Here is a 23,071-nt window from a genome sequence, read left to right as displayed (position 1 = left end):
CGACACAAAATCTCTTGAGCTGTCTTTTTTCTGAACCATAATTACTGGTGAAGCCCATGGGCTGTGGCTGTCTTCAATAATGCCCTTTTTTATCATGTCGTCGTCCCAGGTTTGAATTTCCTCCCTAATTTTTCTTTGTGATAGGTGGTGCATCAGTGGTTGGAATTTTGTGTGTGACAATATCAGTCCGTCCGAAATCAGTGGGACCCTTGTTGAATATACAACAGTACTCTGACAAAAGTGTAGATAGCTGTTGTCATTGCAAGTTAGATAAATCACTTTGCAACAGGTCCGGCATGTCATTGGTCTCTGCTCACATCCAATTTAAGACCCTTGCTCTTGCCTATCGCTCTATTCATCATACTGCCCCTTCCTATCTCCAGTACCTCATGTCTCCTTATATTCCCTCTCCTTATAGTACCTTGAGCAAGGTACTTTACCTAGATTGCTCCAGTAAAAACCCAACTGTATAAATGGGTAATTGTATGAATAATGTGATATCTTGGAACAATTGTAAGTCGCCCTGGATAAGGTCGTCTGCTAATAAATAAATAATAATAATCATATATGTGTTTGTTTAGCATTTTTATAATTTGTTTAATTTTCTGTAACTCACTTTTGATAAAAGCGTCTGCTAAATAATTAAATAATAATAATAACCACATAGCATCTCACACATTGCTGAAAAGACTCAGTTCCATTGTTGTGAAATGGTGGCAGCAAAGGAATGTCTCTGGGCATTTTGCTATAGTAATGGTTTCTGCTATGGGAATTTCATCCTTCATCGCGAAGGTAAATAGCGATTGTATTCCAAAAGAGTAACTATTTTTATTTGTTTTTGTTTAAACAGGTTAGTCACGGCGTGTCCAAGGTGTTAGAATGAGGATAAAAAGTGAATTACTGTCATCGGTAGATACAATGATACAAAACATGAAGGTTGTAACATCTGAAAATCTAAATGTGAAGGATATTATCACTGTTAAATATTTTTTTCCTCAGAGTACGTGGGCCCCTGTGCAGTTGCACTGGCTATTCCTCCAACACTGGGCAGCACATCATGGAGCAGACAACAACACTATAGCTATAGTGTAGGGCAGCTAACAATGGGGTGAGGCTGGTAGAATGGGACAACAGTTTGCTAACTATACCCTACATGATCTTCAATGGCAGACAGACAGTGGCATTATAACAGCAATGGTTATAGACAGACAGGCAAACAGACAGACAGGGAGGGATCAATGGTGTTTTTTAGTTTGTTCTCGGCTCTGCTGAAAGAATCAATAGCTACCATTAGAGCTGGACCTTCTAAAGAAACCTGCAAATATCCAGTCAATTGACAATACTCAGAGACAGGAGCACCCAGACAGCTCAGCTTCAAACAGCAGCAAGAGGCTGGACAAAAAATAGAAACACCTGCAAGAGAGAATTTAAAATCATTGGGTTTGAGCTGTACAAACACACATTGAAATGTGATTCATAACAGGGTTTATTTTATTATTTTATTGTTACTAGGTAAATACTTTAAGAGCTAAACAAAACAATTTAAATGCAATACATAGGACAGAGGAAATTCTATTCTGAATCAGCAAAAAAGTCCTGTAAAAGCTTACGTATTTTATTTTGTTGTTACTAGGTAAAGAAATGAACAACCCTTACTATGCAATTCCAAATTCCCCTGAATTACAGGTAAAAACTACAAGTGAGCCAAATCATTGTATAATGATAATGTATTACTACAACAAATTGCTTTCAAACACTGTTAATTATCTTGACGCTGCGTGGCTTAGTTTGCTTGGCTAAGTGTATAGTCTTGTGCACATCTGGAATAACGTGACTTTGTCTACGACAGGGGTTCTCAATTGGGGCTACGCATACACCTGGGGTACTGCTAAGTGTCATAGGCGGTACGCAGGACGAATGCAAAAATAACATGGGAAGCAGAAGAAAATAATCTTGAATTTATTTTTAACGGTATTACAGTATATATTATCTCAAATTCTGTGCTTCAATATTTACGTTTTGTTTAGCAGCTCAAAGGTTAGTACAGTATAGTTTCAAAATGATCCTCCACCTGTACGGATGCATGATTTCCATTGAGAGGATTTCCGCTCTGGATACGAAGGTCGGTGATAGACGGTGGGTTGCAGTCTGAGACTAACAATAAATAATAATTCCAAGTTCCTGTAGTGCAAGCACGGTTCAAGTGCTGAGTGCAGGGCCGGGTTATGGTCGTGTTCAGGGGTAAGTGCTCGTTCTGGAATTTCTGAAGTTCCTATGATCTAAACTGCTTCACAGTGCGGCGTGATTTGAAACGCTGGGTCTTTGGGGTTTGAATGAACGAGTACAAGATTGAACCCAGCACAAGAGTTAAAATGCTACAACTTTCACTCCAATTGCTGTAGAAATTATTGAATAATGTGCCAAATATTTAGTTCAGTTGAAGGAAATTTTGCACAATTGTCAGTTAAAAGTATACAGCTACTGGCGGCGGTCAATGTAGGGCCTTCAGTTTTTGACGTCTGCTTCCCTGTGATTCAGTCCTACAGCCCTCAACATAAGTAAAGTCATAAGAAATAATTAAACATTCTTTCATTTCATCAAATATAATTGCTTCAAAATGACTATGAATTTTACATCATGTTTTTATCTTGGTATTGCTGTTACTAGGTAACGAAAATACAAAATATTACTAAGCAGTTCCTAAAACATACAAATTGTTAAAATAATTGCAGAAATGGGTCCCCGAGTGGCTCGTCTAGTAGAAGCGCGGTGCGCAGGTTCGAGTCCTGGCTGTGCTTAGTAGGCCGGTCTTTGCAGGGGGACTCCGAAGGGAGCGTTGCATTGGCTCTGGTGCTCCCGTGGGTTAGGGAGCAAAACAGGCAGGGACTGTTTCTCCTCATCCCACTACAACGAACCCTGCTGGCAGGCCCCCAGTGAGCTCAGAGCAGACACCTGCAGGGCTGGCATCTGTCCTCCAGATGTTGAAATAAGTACATACATAAATAAATCCCAGAATTACATGTAATTACATTACATGATAAAAAGTGTCTGGTTAATAAATAGCATTAATATGCTCCAAGGTGGTCTGTTCATGAAGTAGAGTAGCATCTTCATTTATCACTGGACATTAAAAACAGCTGAAGCACAGGAGTCAAAAGATGGGAATTTTACATGCAAGTGACCAAAAATGGAAATGTAGTAACTGAAGGGCACACATCATAACCAGCCGATCTGTATCAGTGAATGCGTGACATCATTTTGGAAGCCACTGCACTTGTCAGATAGCTTGCTTATTGTCTATTCGGAGACACCAGTACGTTCTTGTTAAATATACCAAGTGAAGCCAAAGTATGTCCCAGGGGTGACATCACAGAAATGTTTTTTTAAGGATTTTTTTTTATATTTATACAAAACTATCTTGTGGGCAGTGAAATATTACCTACAACTGAAGCCAAACATAAAATATTTACTAAGTGTGTTCTCCTGCAGTGGAGCTACCAGAGGATGCAGAGCTCATCTATCAACACATTCTTATACTTCCATGTGTATCGAATCCTGCGTAGGACGTCTTGTGCAATTTCACTCATTTTAAGGTTCCTACTTTGCATCCATTTTTTAATGCGAGTGCCATCTTAAAACAACATAATCTTTTCATCTTTATTACATCTCATAATGCTGAACACACGTAAGACCGAAGCTGTTTAAAGATGGCGCTCACGTAAAAAATGGATATGTAAATACCCCCCCCCCCCCCCCCTGTAGCTTCATTAAAGGGGAAATGACATCCATTGGAAATATTTAATTTCTGGCCATTGCTTGTACTTTTTGAATATGTTCCTACTTGACTACAAATGCTTGTGAGGAAAGGCCTGCTTGTCGGTCTGATTAGAACCCAGGCCACCCGAGGAAGGGGAGAGGAACACATGACCAGCATTGTCACTGGGGTAAAGGAGTGCTTACCAAGGGCTTGAAATCCATGCCCTTGTATTGCCAACAGCAGCATTGGCCCTTTCCTTGTGTTGATCTTTTCGGTTTGTTTCTTACTGATATCTAACCTCTTCCTGTGCTGTAGGTCATAGTTTGCTTACCTGAGAGTTTGCGCAGGAAGTGATTTCATACCAAAGCAGCTGCAGTCTCACCCCAGACACTGAATGTGTGTCAATATGTTAATGCCTGATTACAATGCAGTTTGTGGATCGTTATGCTTTATGAACACCAATAAACAGTATGGTTCTTTATTGATCAATAACACACACTTCACAATCCAGTTTCCTCAAGGACCTGTATTTTCAGTTTACAGATTTTATCTGAAAAATTCCTGGGTTCACAAAAGCTAATACAGTATTTTTATATATTTTTTATTTACAATTTTCACCCACATTTTGCATATGAAAATACTGTAAAGGCAGAAATCTTTGCGAACAAAATATTTGGCGACTCACACCCGTAAAACCTATTTTGCTCTAGGAATGTTGGCGACCTGTTGCAATTTGATACGTGCCAAAAACGTTTGCAGTTTCTTTTCCCCCCATACGTGAAAAACTAATAAAAGGCTTGCAAATATTTATGGCTTTACAGTACCTATTATGGTATCCAGTATTTTACACATTATATGTTTCTGTTACTAATTTAGTTTTATTTAATGGAAACATAAAAATACAAATCATTTCAACTCAACACGAAGAAAAAAACTTCATAAAAATAACATTTCTTTGAACTGTTTGATACCCCTTGGCTTTAACCAAACCCTCCAAAACTGCGGAAATCATTATTCGCAAAGATTTTCACCTGTTTTAGATTTTTCTGCAATAAACACGGATAAATTCACAATTTTTTAAATAAAATAAAAAACCTTGTTTCTGCAGTGATGGCTGTCTGTCCATCAGTTTACACACTGGGAAGTTTGCTAGTATTTCAGTAGCTTCCCAATATACCCAGTCTTTCTCTCTCTCTCAGGTGCACTTGGCGTCCATGTTGTAGATCTGAATAAGCTCAACAATGATGTCATCGATAGCTGGCTTGGTGATGTCATCACTCAACACCTGGGCAAGAGAAGAGCAGAGGCAGAGGTGAGCAGAAGAGCACAACAGAATTAAACCAGAGCGCCTCTCAACCCCAATTTCTCCTCTTCCTCCTGTTTTACCACTCCCTCTCCCCCTCTCACCTGCCACCACTCCCTCTCCCCATCTCCAGGCACCTCCACCCCCAGTGTCTGCAATGCCAAGTAGAGAATTGCCACGGCGACATGCTGGGGAGGGTGGCACAGGCTGCCGTGGTAACTGTCTCTCAGCAGCGCCCAGGTCGTCACGGCGATGGGGGTGCGGTCCCAGGCATGACGGTTCATCAGAGCCTTCAGAGAGAGCAGGTAGTGAAGCAGGTACTGAAACACACAATACAATATAATACAGTACAGTACAGTACAATACACTGCAATACACTAGAGAGAGAGCAGGTTCTGGAAGGAGGTCTGGCTGTTGGCTATACAGGCCAGGCTGGGTGACGCTGGGAAGACTATTTACCTTGTGAAGTTGAGTATCCTGTGCTATACTGGGCAGTGCTGTGGTGGGGTAGGGTGTGCTGCGGTGGGCTGGGCTGGGGCAGGGTATACTATGCTATGCTGTGCTATGCTGTGCTGTGCTGTGCTTGGCTCTGCAGGGTAGGGATGCTCTGTTCAGCTCGGTTCACCTTGTGTGGGTGCTGGAAGGACACCTGGAAGTTGAGCACTCGCAGCACCAGCAGCTCACACTGCACAATACTGTCCCGCAGGTCCCAGAACCGCGAGTCCAATTCCAGGGGATCAGAACCAGGATTCAGGTACCTAACAATACAACACAACCCAGCTCAGTACAGCACTGTCAATACAATACAATACAATACAATACAGCACATGGTAAGGTTTAACCCTATAAAGGACCAGGATCGTGTTAACACCATCATACTGAAGTGGGCTTCTAAGCCCGCGATAAAAAAAGCACTTTTGTTTTTTAGACTTACAGGGCCACCATACTTTTTAGTACAGGCTTCAAACACACATTAATGGCTAGGGGAGGGACTGGCGTTCACTTCCTGATAGTTTTTGTTTCGTGTGATGTCACTTTTACAACAGCCAGGAAAAGACAAAAGCAGAAACAAAAAATCACAGGAACTTGTTTAGAGCGAATAAAAAAGAGGAAACCCTGTAAATCTGATGTATTCGACTTATAATTATATCAGAACATTTATTCTGTCTCATGTGTTTTAATATATATGTTTTTACAACATTTATAAATAAAGAAAACAAGAGTAAATAAGCATATACTATTTCAGGTAAGTTTTTTTTTCCATTATTACTGATAATAATGAAATGAGTAACTATTACTTTATTTATAAATATTTATTTTGAGAATAAAATGGAGAGTAGTGTCCATTATTGCTTATAAAGACCCTGAGAATAAACGTGTACTATGTCATTGCAATCACTCAGGTGAAACACTCAATTCAATTCAATTCAAACCTTTACTTAACTAGGTAAAGACATTGAGAACAAGTTCTCATTTAAAATGCCGACCTGGCCAAGAGGCAACATAAATACAACAAACAACAACACATAGACAGTTAGAGACATTACAGCAATACGAAATCAATCAATAAATAAATAAATAAAAACTAATAAAATCAGCGCCTGCTCTGACAAGCACATGAAACAGGGAAAAGAGCTTCAAGTCTAGAAAAGAAAGCACCCTCTCAGATGAAACCAGGGCGTTTAAGCCTTGATTGGAACTCATTCCAATCGTGAGCAGCTGCATATTGGAATGAGTTATGCCCAACAGCAGTAAAAACACGAGGGACAATTAAACTCATCAAACTGCTGAATCGAAGGTTGTAATAGGAGACCGATATAGTCAACAATTTGCTTAAATAGAGGGGCGATTTCCCGATTAGGGTTTTATAAATGAGTTTGTGCCCATGACACAGCCGACGTGTTTGACACAGTCATGTAATCTGCCCAAACATCAATATTTTTCAACAAAACTTTCATGAAGTATTGTAAGGTCCCTTGGGTCATAGAACAATGCATTTTTATACATAATAAAAATTACTTAAAAAAAAAAAATTATATAATAATAATAATAATAATAATAATAATAATAATAATAATAATATATAGTGTTAAAAAAAGTGAAAAGTTTATATGGTTTCTGAAGTACTTTATAAAAAAAACCAGACACCATTTGCAAGATGTTACTGTAAAAAACTGATTTTTAGTGAATTTTCCTAGGAAGAGTCAACTATAGCCAAAAAGCACCTGGTCATGGGGGAGCATCCCACTGATAAATGCTTGGTCCTGAAAGGGTTAAATATAATATTGTATTCTGTGTATAGATATACATTTGGAAGGAGTCCAATGTTAGCCTGGTTTTAGGGTGATGGAGAGTTTCCTATTAAATTGGCTTGAAGGGATCCAATGCTGAGCAGAAGAAAGGATCTCCATTGTATAAGTTCATTATATATAAAGGGCTGCGTCAGCTAATGTGAAACAGATGCAAACCAAAACCGGATGTTAGAGTATGGATTGCAATTGGATTATGACCGCACATGTTCAGAGCCAAATGAGATGCAACTCTATAAAAGCTTAGAGGATAGCACGCTTATTTGAATTGCTTGGGTCGAAATGGACGGAGCACCTCGTCTCCAGACCTGGTCTAAAAGGGCGTTCCCAGTTTTTAAAATGTTATTTATTGCATTAATATAGCGCTTTTTATACAAAAGCACTGTTCTGTACACAGCAGAAAAAAAGAACAAACCACAATACATTTGTATAGCATGTCACACATACAACTGCCACAGTCTGACCATTTTAATAACAGTATACACAATACAAAAGCAGCAATTTTAAAGTTACATTAAAACCCATTAAGATAAGCAAGCCATTTTATAAAAGTGTGTTTTTTGAAAACTGTAACAGTCCCAGCTTCCCTGACAAACAAAGGCAGAGCATTCCATAATTTCAGAGCTCTACAAGAAAAAGGTTCGGGGTCAGTAACTGCAAATAACTAGGTGCTAATCCATTCTGGGCCTTGTAAGTTAACAGCAAAATCTTAAAATCAATTCCATACTGCAGAGGAAGCCAGTGTAATGAGGCCAGAACAGGGGTGATATGTTCACTTTTCCTGGTTTTAGTCAGAATTCTAGCGGCGGTATTCTGGATAAGCTGCAAGCGGGATACCACACGTTTTGGGACACCAGAAGAAAGTGCATTAAAATAATCAATTCTAGATGAAACAAAGGCATGCATTAGTCTCTCTGCATCAGATATGAAAATAATTGGTCTAAATTTGGCAAAAAGATACTTTAGTAACTTCCCTAATATGTCTCAAATGATAGATCAGTCTCTAAAGATGACCTCCATATGTCTCAAAAGGTGACCTCCAAACTCTTAATTTCTAGTTTAAGTTTTGATGAGAGACTGCAAGGGTTGAGCTAATGTAATCCTACATTTTCTTTTAGTTGCTTCTGTGAGCCCACTAGCATAACCTGTTTTATCTGAATTCAACATTAGAAAATTCTATGACAGGGCGCTCCTGAGTGGCGCATCCAGTGGCGCTCCATGTGGAGTGCAGGATGCGCTCTATAGTCTTGACGTCGCAAGTTCGAGTCCAGGCTATTCCACAGCTGACCGTGGACGGGAGCTCCTAGGGGGCGGCGCACAATTGGCCGAGCGTTGCCCGGGGGGAGGGAGGGTTAGGTCGGCCAGGGTGTCCTCGGCTCACCGTGCACCAGCGCCCCCTGTGGTCTGGCCGGGCGCCTGCAGGCTTGCCTGTAAGCTGTCCAAGAGCTGCGTTGTCCTCCGACGCTGTAGCTCTTGGGTGGCTGCATGGTGAGTCCGCAGTGTGAAAAAAAGCGGTCGGCTCACCCCCCCCCCCCCGTCAGCGCAGGGGTAGTAGCGATGAGCTGAGCTTCAAATCATAATTGGCCATTCCAAATTGGGAGAAAATAATAAAAATAATTGGCAACGACTAAATTTAATTCTACGACATCCTGTGACACGTTTGATGTCTGTAAGGCAAGTAGTTAGTAACACCCAGGCAGAAGAAATTCCTGGCTTTACAGACATACAGTGGTTTGCAGAAGTATTGACCCCCTGCAAAGTTTTCACATTTTGTTGGCACCTGAGCGTACTCCATGGCGTTTTCAAATTAGACTTTACATGTAGAATCTACACAAACATTGATAAAGTTAAACAATGCATATAGAATATAAATTAGTAAGATTTACTAATTTATATTTTTGCGCAAGTATTCAACCCCTTTGCTACTGCAGCCCTAAATGAGCTTAGGTGCAAATGATTTGTTTGAAAGGTCACAAAATTTGTGAAATGGTTTCAGCCTGCGTGTACTCAAAGTGGTTTAACTTGTAGATAATTTCCCTCAGGTATATAAAGACTTTCAAGCTGCAACTCGCATAGTGATCCAACAAAGCACCCATGAAGACCAAGGAGCTTTCGAAACAAGTCAGGGATAAAATGGTAGAGAGGCACAGAGCAGGAGAAGGGTGCAAGAAAATTTCAAAGGCGCGGATTATCCCTCTCAGCACAGTGAAGTCCATCATTAAGAAGAGGACGATACATCATACCACCCAGGCAGGAACTGGTTCGGGATGTCACTCTGAAGCCAACAATGACCTTGAGAGATCTGCAAAGTTCTGTGTCTGAGATAGGAGTCAGTATTCACACATCAACAATAAGCCAGTCCATACACAAAGCGGGCCTGTATGGACGGGTGGCAAGAAAGAAGCCATTATTCAAAAAGCCTCATCTTAAAGCACGTATGGAGATTGTGAAAAAGCATGTAGATGATACTGCAGACATGTGGAAAAAGGTTTTGTGGTCAGACGAGACAAAAATTGAACTTAAATCGGTCTACATTCCAAGCGTTACGTCTGGCGCAAGCCCAACACTGCACATCACCCAGTCAACACCATCCCAACTGTCAAGCATGGTGGTGGCAGCATCATGTTATGGGGATGCTTCTCTTCAGCAGGGACTGTGAAGCTTGTCAGGAGGGGAGAATGGATGGTGCAAAGTACAGGCGAATCCTTGAGGAAAACCTGTTTGAGTCAGCCAAGACTCTGAAGCTCGGGAAGAAATTCACATTTCAGCAGGACAATGACCTGAAGCACAAAGCCAAAGTCACACTGGAGTGGTTGAACAAGAAGAGAATTAACGTTCTTGAGTGGCCAAGTCAAAGTCCTGACTTGAATCCAATCGAAAATTTATGGTGAGACTTGACTACAAGGCCAGACAGTCCCACTGAGCTTTCAAGACAATCCAGGAGGATGGAATGGTCTACAACATGGGTAGGCAATTCAGGTCCTGGAGGGCCGGTGTCCCTCCTGGTGTTTGTTCCAACTGACCAATTAAGCTTCAAATAAGCACTTAATTCGTCCAATTAAGTAATTTAGGTTACAGTTGGAACAAGAACCAGGCAGGACACCGGCCCTCTAGGACCGGAATTGTCTACCCCTGGTCTACAGTATCAAAGGACTTAGCACTTAGATCTAGAAGAATTAAAACTGTAGAAACCCTGAGTCAGAGCTTATCAGCAGGTCATTCACAACTCTGACACGGGCCGTCTCGGTGCAGCACGAAAACCAGACAAACTTATTGAATATACCATTAACAATTAGAAATCCTTGTAATTGAATTGCAACAGCTCTCTCGAGAACCTTATCTAAGAATGGTAGGTTGGAGATTGGCCTAGTTATTGAGGACTTTAGGGTCCAAATTGTGTTTCTAAGCATAGGCTTTACCACAGCTACCTTAAGTGCTGAGGGAACTATACTGGAGGAAAGTGAACCATTTATAATTTATAAAATGTGGGTATTAATAACACCAAAAACATCTTTTAATAGTTTTGTAGGAATAGGATCAAGACAGCATGTAGTAGCTCTCATGTGCTGAACTAGCTCTGTCAGTTCCTGTAAGGTAATCAAAGAAAAAGCCCCCATAGTAGTATTAATAGGTGTATTTGGTAAAATTGTGCTGGAGTCCTCCTTAATAGAAGGTGTCTGTGGAATCTCATTTCTGACGTCTAGTATTTTATTTTTAAAGAAATGTAATATTATTCTGTACTGTTAATATATGTCATGGTCATCAACTTCTTTATCATACTGCTAAGCTCTCGTTTTGAATGCACAGCCATAGTAATGGGAGATGGATGTCTTGGACAGGCTTGTCTATATGTATGTTAGCACTGATGAGGTCACCCTTACCTGTGGCACACGTTGATGATGTCACCCTTACCTGTGGCACACATTGATGATGTCTCTGGTCCTCAGGTGCTGCTCCTCTACTTTCCCAGCCAGGTAGATTGCAGCCATGGCCACTAGGTAGGGCTCAAACACACGCGGGCTGCAGCACTGGAAGAAACGGTGATACACTGTGCAGGCTGTGGCCAGCGGTTCAGAACACATCCCCAACTTCACTCCTGAGAGAGAGGGAGAGGGAGAGGGAGAGGGAGAGAGGAGAGAGAGCAAACATCAGTAAAGCCTGGCTCCACAAGGGTCCTGAATACAAAGAGAGTGCTCCGTGCATTTGCCTGCTCAGCCTGGCTCTACAAGGGTCCTGAATACAAAGAGAGTGCTCCGTGCACTTGCCTGCTCAGCCTGGCTCTTCAGGATAGGAAGCTTGGCTGCCCCAACAGGAAATTAGCCATTGGGCAGCGATATCTGTGGCACTGTCTGTACTGCACCCCAAAGGTGAAAACAGTGTGTGAAAAATCCAAGGAGAGATCTGTAAAGATTCCTCTCAGTGCAGCAAACAGCAGCTTTAATCCAGGGCAGTGGATGAAATAATGAAACACTGTCTCTGTATAATTGCAGAATGAGCACTTATCCTGTACTTGTGGGTCTAGGATGCTATGGAAGGTGTTGATGGTGATGACAGTGAAGGATCCTCCACTGAAGATCCCCTGATCTCCTGGGGATCAGTGGTTTATACAGGCTCCTCCATGCTGGGCTACCTCCCTCCTCCACAGGGAGGTGCTATCTCCAGGGGGTGTCAGGGAGACTGCAGTTGTTGACAGTGCTGTACCTTCACACGTCTGGTACAGCTGCTTATTCCCCACCGTGGAGAGAGAGAGATTGAGCAGGGGTAATCAAGATATTTTCAACCCCACAGCCTGCCAGCACTCTATTAAGCACAGAGAGAACATTACTTCTGTCATGCACGTCATTAGGAGCATGTGGTTTGTAGTTTGCTGCAGCAGAGGGTGCCCGAAGGATAACGTCTATACACGCAAGGGTGTAAGAATCAAAATAACATTGTTTTTGTTAAATGTAAACGTCATCTGTTCAATGCATTCTGTTCCACCTTCATTTTACTTTTATATAAAACGAAAGGCAGTTTAACCCTTAGCGGTCCATTTATTCAGCATGTCTCAGGCGCGTCAGGTCCAAATTATTTTCACACGTGCAGTTTATTTTAGACGCGCTGTTTAAAAGTATTTTTTTTTCACAGTAAAACAGGTTTAAAAGGCACTGCACATCAATAGGACACTCAGTACTGCATCTCCAGCCCCACCCACACCCTTGTTCGCTGTATTTTTCACATACCTCTTCATAGTCATGCATACTGATAAATCATCTCCGGATCACTCATTTTATTACCAAACTCCTCAATAATGCGATCCAAGTCATTATTTTATTAGTATAACATCTCAAAAAGCTCTGCAAATGTCTGTGATATTCTTTGAGCGCTGGATGCGGAACCAACTATCCTGTTTGTTTATGGCCGTGTTGTCTCTGTGGTGCTGGGGCTATGTGTATTGCTCAGATCAGTCCCTTTTTTATTTTGTTTTATTTTTTTTGGCTTCTCTCGGTTCCTTTCGGTCTCACTCAGCCATTGAATGGTTTTCTCAACATTTTCCGGAGAAAAAACGACTAGAGACCTGTGTTTTACGTCTTTTTGATGACATCGGACCGGAAAGGGAAAATGGTAATGTCGGACATGGTCTGACATAGGACCGCAACGGGTTAAAAGACATTTCCGAGAGACTGACTTACCTTGATGCACATGCAGAGGGTCCTCCAAAGGTCTGTTGACTTCCCAATGTCAAAAATGAAGTGTTGTCGTCTCCAAAAATGCCTGGATTATCTTGCAGATTTATTGGACATTGATTTTGGGTGCAACCTTTTTTTATTTTTACTACACACCACTGGGGACAGTCACACCACAGGACATTGACTGTTTTAAGTGATAAGTCAAACATGAAATAATCCATCTTTACTAAAACGAAGGTGTAAGTTAGTCCATAGCGAGTAGTTACATTACCTTTGGCAACAGTTATATGGCAACATGCTAGTAAAGACCAAAGTAATTGAATCTGAGAGAGGGAGCTAGAACAGTGATACACTGGGTAACACTCCGGTCTACCAGCTGTACTGAAGACATTTTTACAGCCCTTCTGAGATCAAATTTTTTATTTTTTTAAAATTCTCAGGAAGTGAAGACAAAAACTACAAAAGTCAATCTAAACAAGAAGTAGAACATGTAAGAGTGCTGTGATGCTGCTCTTGAATGCATTGGGATGGAAATAAACTCCCATTGCATAGCCGTTTGATCCATTCCTAGTTTTACTATGAGGGTAATAATAAGACACACCTGAGCTTGTTACATATAAACACTGTGGCTAATCAAGCTCGAAGTAAAACCTGGAATGGATGAAACTGCTATGCAATGTGTATTGTCACTAGGTGTGTGCAGCAAGATACCCCCTCTCACCTGTCTCCATGATGAACCGACACACTCTGAAGTGGGTTCTGGTGTCTGGATCTGGTCCTGGTTCAGCATCCGGACGGGGCTTCTTCAGAGCCAGCCCCACACAGCTCTCCATCAAAGCAGGTCCTCACCAGGCAGGAGCAGGAAGAGCAGGGCAGGGCAGGGCAGACACGCAACTGCAACACAGCACTGGACACAAACCAAAGAAGAGCACAACTGAACTCGGCCACCGTGACATCAAAATCTTAAAAGGAGTTGACGTAGTTAACTCAAACCATTAGATTAAGCGTAATACAGAAACCAGGACCAGAGAACACAGCTGGAAATGAAGTGGCGATAGACAGAGGTTAGGAGAGTGAGGGGATGGAATGGATTACCTAGTCATGTTGTTGATCTGAATTATTGGGATCCTTTGAGTCCCAACTTGACAGTTTTGAGATCAACCAGCTACTAGGATAGCGGACGAGCACTGATAGGCTACTGATAGCCTGATAGGCTACTTGCATGACGCATAATAAGATGATCATTTAATTATTAACTATATTTGAAAAGACACAAATTAAAACGAGAGGGAGAATGTGTATTTATACCAACTCTAAAACACACTTATCCTTCATTCAGGAACCATCTGGGGAACTACAATTAACACAATACAAACAAAAGCAAGCGTCACGATTCAGTAATACACCCCCACAAACTGGCCATGTTTGTAATCGTTCATATAACAGTTTACATCACCCATTCTACTGTACAGAAGAGTGTTGGGAGAGGGGGGGCTCCAGGTTTATTTTACTCCAGGGCTGAGCTCAAGTGCAAGTAACATCTGCGTTTAAAATTAGCGTTGGGACAAATATCCGAATATTCAAACAAATATTTGTTTTTATATATATTCAGATACAAAAATCAGATGTTCGTATTCACTACAAATGACAAAAATACCTTGCACTGATTTACCGCCTCACCAGAATTTGCACGACAGTTTCAAAAAAATGGCAAATGAAAAAGAGCTCCAAGACAGCAAAAAGTAAACAAACCAGATCATGCACGCGCACTCATAGTGGTCTCTATGGAAAGCCATCTGGGACAAAAATGCACTGTGTTGCTTTAGTCAGAATCTCATGGGGCAGAAAATAGCAAGCATGTCATTCTGAAATGCCTCGCTTAAACAGTACCCAACTTCCTGAAAATGTTGTGTAGTGAATTTAATATAGATTGTATATATTATCAAGGCTCGAAGTTAATACATTTGGTAGAATATTGCTACCCAAAACTCTTTAATTTGCTACTAGTTTTTTATGCAGTAGCATTTTTCTGATCCCTTACGCTGCAGTTTATATGACCGACCCTGAGTGAACACGTACATAATCACCGGTATTCGTTTTATTATTTTTTTTTTTTAACATGTACATTATTAGTATCCTTCATAAAATGGGAAACCATTGCTAATAGAGCTTCCCTGCGGTTTAAGAACATAATGAGAGGCGGCCCCATTCGGCACATCTTGCTCGTTGGTAGCTTTTGATCCCAGAATCTCATCAAGCAGCTTCTTGAAGGATCCCAAGGTGTCAGCTTCAACAACATTACTGGGGAGTTGATTCCAGACCCTCACAATTCTCTGTGTAAAAAAGTGCCTCCTATTTTCTGTTCTGAATGCCCCTTTATCTAATCTCCATTTGTGACCCCTGGTCCTTGTTTCTTTTTTCAGGTCAAAAAAGTCCCCTGGGTCGACATTGTCAATACCTTTTAGGATTTTGAATGTTTGAATCAGATTGCCTTGTAATCTTCTTTGTTCAAGACTGAATAGATTCAATTCTTTTAGCCTGTCTGCATACGACATGCCTTTTAAACCTGGGATAATTCTGGTTGCTCTTCTTTGCACTCTTTCTAGAGCAGCAATATCCTTTTTGTAACGAGGTGACCAGAACTGAACACAATATTCTAGGTGAGGTCTTACTAACACATTGTAAAATTTTAACATTACTTCCCTTGATTTAAATTCAACACTTCTCACAATATATCCGAGCATCTTGTTGGCCTTTTTTATAGCTTCCCCACATTGTCTAGATGAAGACATTTCCGAGTCAAGATAAACTCCTAGGTCTTTTTCATAGATTCCTTCTTCAATTTCAGTATCTCCCAGATGATATTTATAATGCACATTTTTATTGCCTGTACTTTACACTTTTCTCTATTAAATGTCACTTGCCACGTGTCTGCCCAGTTCTGAATGCTGTCTAGATCATTTTGAATGACCTTTGCTGCTGCAACAGTGTTTGCCACTCCTCCTATTTTTGTGTCATCTGCAAATTTAACAAGTTTGCTAATTATACCAGAATCTAAATCATTACTGTAGATTAGGAATAGCAGAGGACCTAACACTGATCCCTGTAGTACACCAGGGAACCAGGGTTACAATAATAACCTAAGGTTCCCTTTCAAGTACGAATTGTAACCATTACTGTATGGGTGAGAATACCAAAGCCGTTGCAAGGGCAAGACTGCAGAATGACTGGAAAGCTCTGCTTTACCATATGGAACCCCAGTAACAAGTAGCTAGGGCTAAAAAATTGAGGGAGAAACTCACCTGTGTTGTAAAGGTCGACTGGGAAGCTACCCTTAACACTAGTTCCAAAGCCAGGGTTTTGAGGATCCACTACATTCAGTCTGTAGAACCTAGTAAAGATCTGGGGAGTAGCCCACACCGCTGCATTGCATATGTCCTTTACAGATGCACCCTGGAATAAAGCCCACGCAGTTGCCATGCCCCTGGTGGAATGGGCTGTGAGGTTTTCTGGGGGCAAGTTGGCTCGTTCATAGGTAGTCCTGAATGTGTCTGCTATCCATTTGGACAGCTGCTGCTTAGACAGCCCATGGGTCTTAGTCCCATAGCAGACAAAAAATTGTTCAGACTGCCTTCCAACTTTTCATCCTGTCAACATAGAATGCCAGGGCCTGCACTGGGCAGAGTGTATGGTGCTGTCGTTCCTTGTTAGACTGGAAAGGGGGCGGATGGAAAGCATCCATTTCCACAGACTGGTTGATGTGGAATGCCGAAATCGTCTTCGGCACAAAGGCAGGATTGGTACGGAGTGTAACCTTTGTCCTGGCCTCTGTGAAAATTATGCAGGCTTTCTCAATTGAGAATGCCTGCATCTCACCCGCCCGCTTAGCGAATGTGATTGTAAGCAAGACATCCGCTTTGATCGATAAATATTTCAGCTCAGCTGAATGCATCAGCTCAAATGGAGGCTTCATGAGTGAATTAAGCACCACGTTTAGCCTCCAGCGAGGAATAATGTCCTTCATAGGCGGCCAAAGCTGTTGAGCCCCTTTCAAAAACTGCCCCACCAGGAAGTGAGCTCCTGGGAAAACCAAATAAATTTTGACTTGGCAAGCCAAACCTTTACCATTGAAGGAGATTCCCCCTTATCAAAAAGATCCTGCAAAAACTGCAGTATAATTGCCATGGGACAGATAGTGGGGTCAAACCCACGAGGCAGGCACCACGTTTGAAAGACACCCCACTGTACCCGTACTGCGAACGCCTGGACACTACGTTGGCATTCTGTAAGGTGTCAATACCCCACTGGACAAACCCAGATGGCTCAAATGCAGCCGTTCAAAGGCTAGACCCAGAGCTGCAGGCTCGATGGGTCGGGATGCCAAAGTCCCCCGTGCCTGACTGAGCAGGTTGCGGCGCTTGGGCAGTCTCCACAGCTGGCTGTCGGACTCCACATGTGGTTCGACAGTGCCTCCTTGGACCTGGCAGGGAGGAGCATCTGCCATGCTTGTCCTCAACTGCAGACTGGCCTTGCATGTCTTGCATAAAACCCAGGAATCAGGGCCGGCGCAAGGCTCCCGTAAACCCCACCACTGCGGGGGGCCCTGTTGTTGAGGGGGGGCCCCGAAGGCCCTAAACGTCAGAGGTGAAAAATGAGTTTTTTTTTTTGTGAAAATTAATGATCCCCATGATCTATGCGGGCTGACATGGTGCCACTGTGATTGGTTCAGTCTTTTGCTCTCAAGTGGAGAGTTTACCGGTAAGAGGTAGGAAATGTGTTTTGTTGTACATGTATTAAAATAAAGACTACTAACAGGAATACATCATACCTTTTATTTATTTTTTTACTCTTTCTTGCTAGCCAGCAGCGTATCATTAATTGCACAAAGCTAGCATAGGACTAGTATCTAGGCTATATAGTTTATCCAGTGACAGTGTAACATGATTAATTTTTAGCAAAATAACAGTTTTTCTATTATAAGTAAGCAGAGGATTTCAAAGACTATTTTTCCTGACGATGTTTGCTGTTGCTAAGCCTATATCGTATGGCCCGCCAACCGATTCATGCATTAACATGATAATCACACATGTGCACTGGCAGACACAACCGAGTTTTGAATTGTGTAAAATATAGGCCACGACTGAAGATGAGGCCAAAATGAGTTGTTACAAAGACATCATTGTACAAATTACTGTAACTCCATAAATATTGAAGGCCAAAATATTTGACCTAAGTAAGTAATTTGCGATGCCATGATAAGGCGCAATATATATTTAAGTTGTTGTTGTCTAAGGACTTGTAAAGTGTGTATACGATTACCCAGTTTCAAACGCCAGTTCAGTTCGTACCCCGTCTGTATGCACTTGACTGTAGATACTGCAGATTCAGAAGGTCACGCTATCAGAACTCCACGGATATACTGGTACTCTGAAGCACGGGAGGAACCAAATTATCCGTTTATTATTCATTTATTTTCAGCTCTTGATTTGGACTTTTCAATATGTTTACCAAATCAAATCCAGCAAACATTTTAAACCTCCCATGCACCGCGCTTGTTGAAGAATTTTTTTAAACAACAATGCAATCAAGAATCTAAAGTCTGTGGGAAAGTAAAATCAAATGTGTGTTATTTCTCCTACCCCGAGTTTGTTTCGTGAAATTGTTTATTTTATAAACTGTAGGACTGCTAGTACATTTAGCAAAGACATTATCACCAAATACAGCGATTAGTTGTCCCGTGAACCATTATTAGCGGCACTACACCCACATTTATTGTGTGGAGTTATACAATTATTGAAAACAACATGATAATATTGTGCCAAAAATGTTTGCGATTTTTTTTTCAGTGGCGAAAATTGTATAGTAAAAGGCACACAAACACATTTGGATTTGCAGAAGCTAATCTGATTCCTGATTATTTTTGTTTTAATTGGGCAGGTTTATTTGTACCACATATGTGGCCAGACACATGTTCCCTGATTATGAAGAACTATACGTAAACATACAAGTTATATTGCTGATACGCAATGTGGCTTTATGTGCATGTGTAGTTAGATTGTGAATTGAAAACCTGATTTTCGATGGTGTCCCCACTGCCTGACGTTTTGGAGATCCCTGGGAGTAATGTTTTTTTTTTCTTTTCTTTGTGATGCCGCTACAGGCATTGCTGTAAGCACATTGTAGAAACAGAAGCAGACGTGTATTTTGGATTATTTTAAATACAGAAATGAAACAGTTTTAGCAAAAAAAAAAAAAAAAAAAAAAGCTAAATCCTATTTCCACGTACCTCTCCGAAATATTTGCAGTCCCCTTCCGTAGTTTTACCAGAGGTACAGTCCCTATACGATATATTTACGTATTTATTTTAATTTAGCCCCGTGTTTATTGCTATTGACCCAATTTTTCCGTCCCTACCGACTCCTCAACGCTGCCAGAGCGGCATAGCCTCCCCTAAGAGAGCCGTAATAATAAAGCGCCATCTGCTGGACTGGAGGACCAATTTCCACACATCGCCATGAGTATCGCTGCAGAACGCAGGCTCGCACAGGGTAGTGCTGCGTGCGCAACTCGCTTCATTAACCCGCAACACCCCATACCACGTGACCATAAACACGGCGTGGGAGGGGTAGAACACTGAACAAAGTGAGATTACCCTGTGAGAATCTAATTGCTGGTCCGCGGCCAATACCCCACGAACCTTAGGTTTAGGTTTAGGTTATTGTTATGAAATAAACTTCGTTTTCATCCCTAAATTCATCACCCTTATCATGTGATCGGGCTGTAGCGTATCCTGTGTGAGATGCCTCTGAGAGCTATGCTGAGCGAGTCTAGGTTGTGCAGCAATGCCCCTCTCCATCGCAGATCTTTTGTACAAACAGAATATTTTACAGATTAGGGAGTGCTGTGCGGTACAAGCCGATATCCAGACATCAATCGAGAGACAGAGCGGCTGTCCTAGAATGGGCTTACTGGCCGAACTTGTGTGGGTTGAAAATGACCTTGCAATTTTACATAGCAGCTTGGACTTGATTTTTTATAAGATGTAATTAAATAATGACAATTAAACAGCAGATTTAATCTTACTGTGATGTCATTGCAATCGAATACAAGCCATCTGATCCAAACGCGGCTCTGTGAACCCAAGAGAATAGACTAGGTCTGCTCCTGTCTTCACAGCACGCTATGCATTAATGAAATTCTATCGTTGCTTCGGAAAAAAATAATAAAACAATCAAATAAAATAAAACAACATATCTGAATGGTGTGAGTACCCCAAACCAAACGTTCTTCCTGTTCTCTTCCCCCCCCCCGGACCCCTCGTTATATTTGTCCCGGGTACTGAAAGGGGGCGCCGTGGGCTGAGCTGAAGCGCCGCAGTGTGTGTTTGAAGCGGTTTGATCAAAGAGAGATTAAAAGCGCGCTCAGCAGGGCGTGAGGGAGCCGCAGGCGAGGGCTGGCATTTTCAGCTCGACCGGTGTGAAGAAACGTTCTTAATTTGTAATTTCGCTATTCACATCTTTATTTTGTATTTGTCTTGTTGTATGTTAATACCGTCCCTATAAATGAAGCGAGATCGACATACGTTGAAACAGACCAGCAGTGTTCAGTAGAGATCATTATTGAACTGTGATCATTATTGCAGTGCATTGATCAGTGATCATTATTGCAGTGCATTGATCAGTGATAATTATTGCAGTGCATAGATCAGTGATCTATTGCAGTGCACTGATCAGTGATCATTATTGCAGTGCACTGATCAGTGATCATTATTGCAGTGCACTGATCAGTGATCATTATTGCAATGCACTGATCAGTGATAATTATTGCAGTGCATTGATCAGTGATCATTATTGCAGTGCATTGATCAGTGATCTATTGCAATGCGCTGATCAATGATCATTATAGCAGTGCACTGATCAGTGATCATTATTGCAGTGCACTGATCAGTGATCATTATTGCAGTGCACTGATTAGTGATCATTATTGGAAAATAAAGTATAGAGCTCATTTTAATAACATTTTATAAATGTATGTTCTATATTAATTACATTATTAGGGATTCTATATTAATTACATTATTAGGGATTCATGTACCCGGTTATGGATGATATTTTGTGCCAAAATGAAAAATAAATAAATAATAATGACAAAGCTGTGAGTGATACTGACTATGCATGACCCCTCAGGGTGCTTGAAATCCTCTTTAACGTCATCACATCAATACAAACAATACTGTAGCTTTATCCATTCAGTATCTCTGCAAAACTTGCTCTTCTGTTAGTCCAAACAGGTGGTGGCCCTTCGACGATACACCCGCAGGGTCTACCTTCGGCGTCGTCTGCGATTCCTTACTGGAAGGGGGAGGGGCAGCTGCATTATTCCTGTCATCCTCTAAAATCGCAGCAATCCCTAGCAGCACATGAGGCTCCATCACCATTAGTATAGTCAAAGAGTCACTCCACCCACAGAAGACCTTTTTTATTATAGCAGGGAGCCTGTTTGAAATAGGTTCCCGTATCCAGTAGGACTTTTTGAAACACGTGGAACCACTTTAGACAGAGAATACTTAATCCGACCACATCAACCCTTTTGATTTCTTGCACGGTGGGGGTATGTTCATTAGGTACCCACTTCATTTGCAGAACATTCCTCATACTGTTGAAATTGGGGTTTTGGGGGTCTTAAGGTTTTTAATATTCTTGAATGTTTATTTATTTATTTTTTGTTTTTGTTTTTTGCATTTGTATAACTACTAACTACTTTAAAAGTATTCACATGTCAAAAAAAAAAAAATACTATTAGAGTGTGATTTATATATTGTACAATATAGAATATATATTGGCATATATTTTATAATGCATTTTGTAATCTTCAATATATTGAAATATATTAATCAATATATTACATTATATTTCTCAATATATTAAAACATAGCTTTGATATTCAGGGCCTCTCTGTTTGTCTATCTGCAGCTTTAATGAAACTAAACTCTGGAAGAATGTAGTAAACTAGCACAGACACCAAGAAGGAATTATATTGCAGTGTCAAACTAAAGAGGACTGTTGCAGCTAATGGGGCTCCTATGGTACTCTGATGGTTAACTGCATTGGTTTAGTGCTCTGCAGTTTTCCTATAAGATAGATAGGCTGCTATTTTTGAACGTGACCTCATTTACAGTAAGTCGGTATTGGTTTTGCAAGCTGCAATGCAGGGAAGACTGAGACAGTGCTGTTGTGTAATGGAAGAGGGGGAGGGTGGTGGGGATGGAGTTTAAGAGCACACTCACAGTACATTAACACAAGGGGTGCAAGAAGCAGGCTTTTAACTGTCTGTGAGCTGAACCAGCATGTCGAGGTTTTAATACACAGCTTTCTTAACATTATCACTGCTGCCTTTAAAGGAGTGTTAACTGTCTATACAATCTATTCTCTTATTAGATGTATTAACATTATCACGTCCTCTCTTTAAAAAAAAAAACCATGCACATAGAATTAGGGCTCCCCCTTGTGGATAAATACTGAAATAACATAATTTTGGTGTTTAATTTGACATAAATATCAATTTCAGGTTTATCTGTAAACAGTAAACTGCCTCATGAACCAGGGTGGTGGACTGAACACAAAATACAGTAAACTGTACGAGAATCAGCCCCATGGTGTACATCCTATTGACAGTGCTATGGCAGGTGAATCAGACCCATTGTCACCCTATTGACAGTGCTATGGCAGGTGAATCAGCCCCATGGTGTACATCCTATTGACAGTGCTATTGCAGGTGACTCAGTCCCATGGGAACCCTATTGACAGTGCTATAGCAGGTGACTGAGTCCCATGGGAACCCTATTGACAGTGCTATGGCAGGTGACTGAGTCCCATGGGAACCCTATTGACAGTGCTATTGCAGGTGACTCAGTCCCATGGGAACCCTATTGACAGTGCTATGGCAGGTGAATCAGCCCCATGGGAACCCTATTGACAGTGCTGTGGCAGGTGACTCAGTCCCATGGGAACCCTATTGACAGTGCTATGGCAGG

At 41.4% G+C, this 23,071-nt stretch overlaps 1 protein-coding gene across 2 annotated transcripts; it reads right to left on the bottom strand.

Annotated features, from left to right (window-relative positions):
- Positions 1–4,219: 4,219 nt before the first annotated feature.
- ccnq (cyclin Q) lies at positions 4,220–19,511 on the bottom strand. Of its 2 annotated transcripts, none has more exons than XM_059017086.1 (6): positions 19,325–19,511; positions 13,760–13,945; positions 11,282–11,465; positions 5,686–5,818; positions 5,165–5,350; positions 4,220–5,042 (listed from the first exon to the last, which is right to left on the bottom strand). In XM_059017086.1, the coding sequence occupies exons 2-6, from the start codon at positions 13,869–13,871 to the stop codon at positions 4,953–4,955; spliced, it is 705 nt and encodes a 234-aa protein (XP_058873069.1). In that variant the 5' UTR covers positions 13,872–13,945; positions 19,325–19,511; the 3' UTR covers positions 4,220–4,952. The 2 variants fall into 2 exon arrangements, with proteins under 2 accessions (XP_058873069.1, XP_033858386.3); XM_034002495.3 differs by having other exon boundaries at positions 5,165–5,380; positions 19,325–19,508.
- Between the last annotated feature and the right edge of the window lie 3,560 nt (positions 19,512–23,071).

This window comes from Acipenser ruthenus, chromosome 55 (assembly GCF_902713425.1).
Source record: "Acipenser ruthenus chromosome 55, fAciRut3.2 maternal haplotype, whole genome shotgun sequence".
Classification (NCBI taxonomy): domain Eukaryota; kingdom Metazoa; phylum Chordata; class Actinopteri; order Acipenseriformes; family Acipenseridae; genus Acipenser; species Acipenser ruthenus.
Note: the sequence above shows the minus strand (reverse complement) of the source record. Positions and strands in the feature narration are given on the sequence as shown.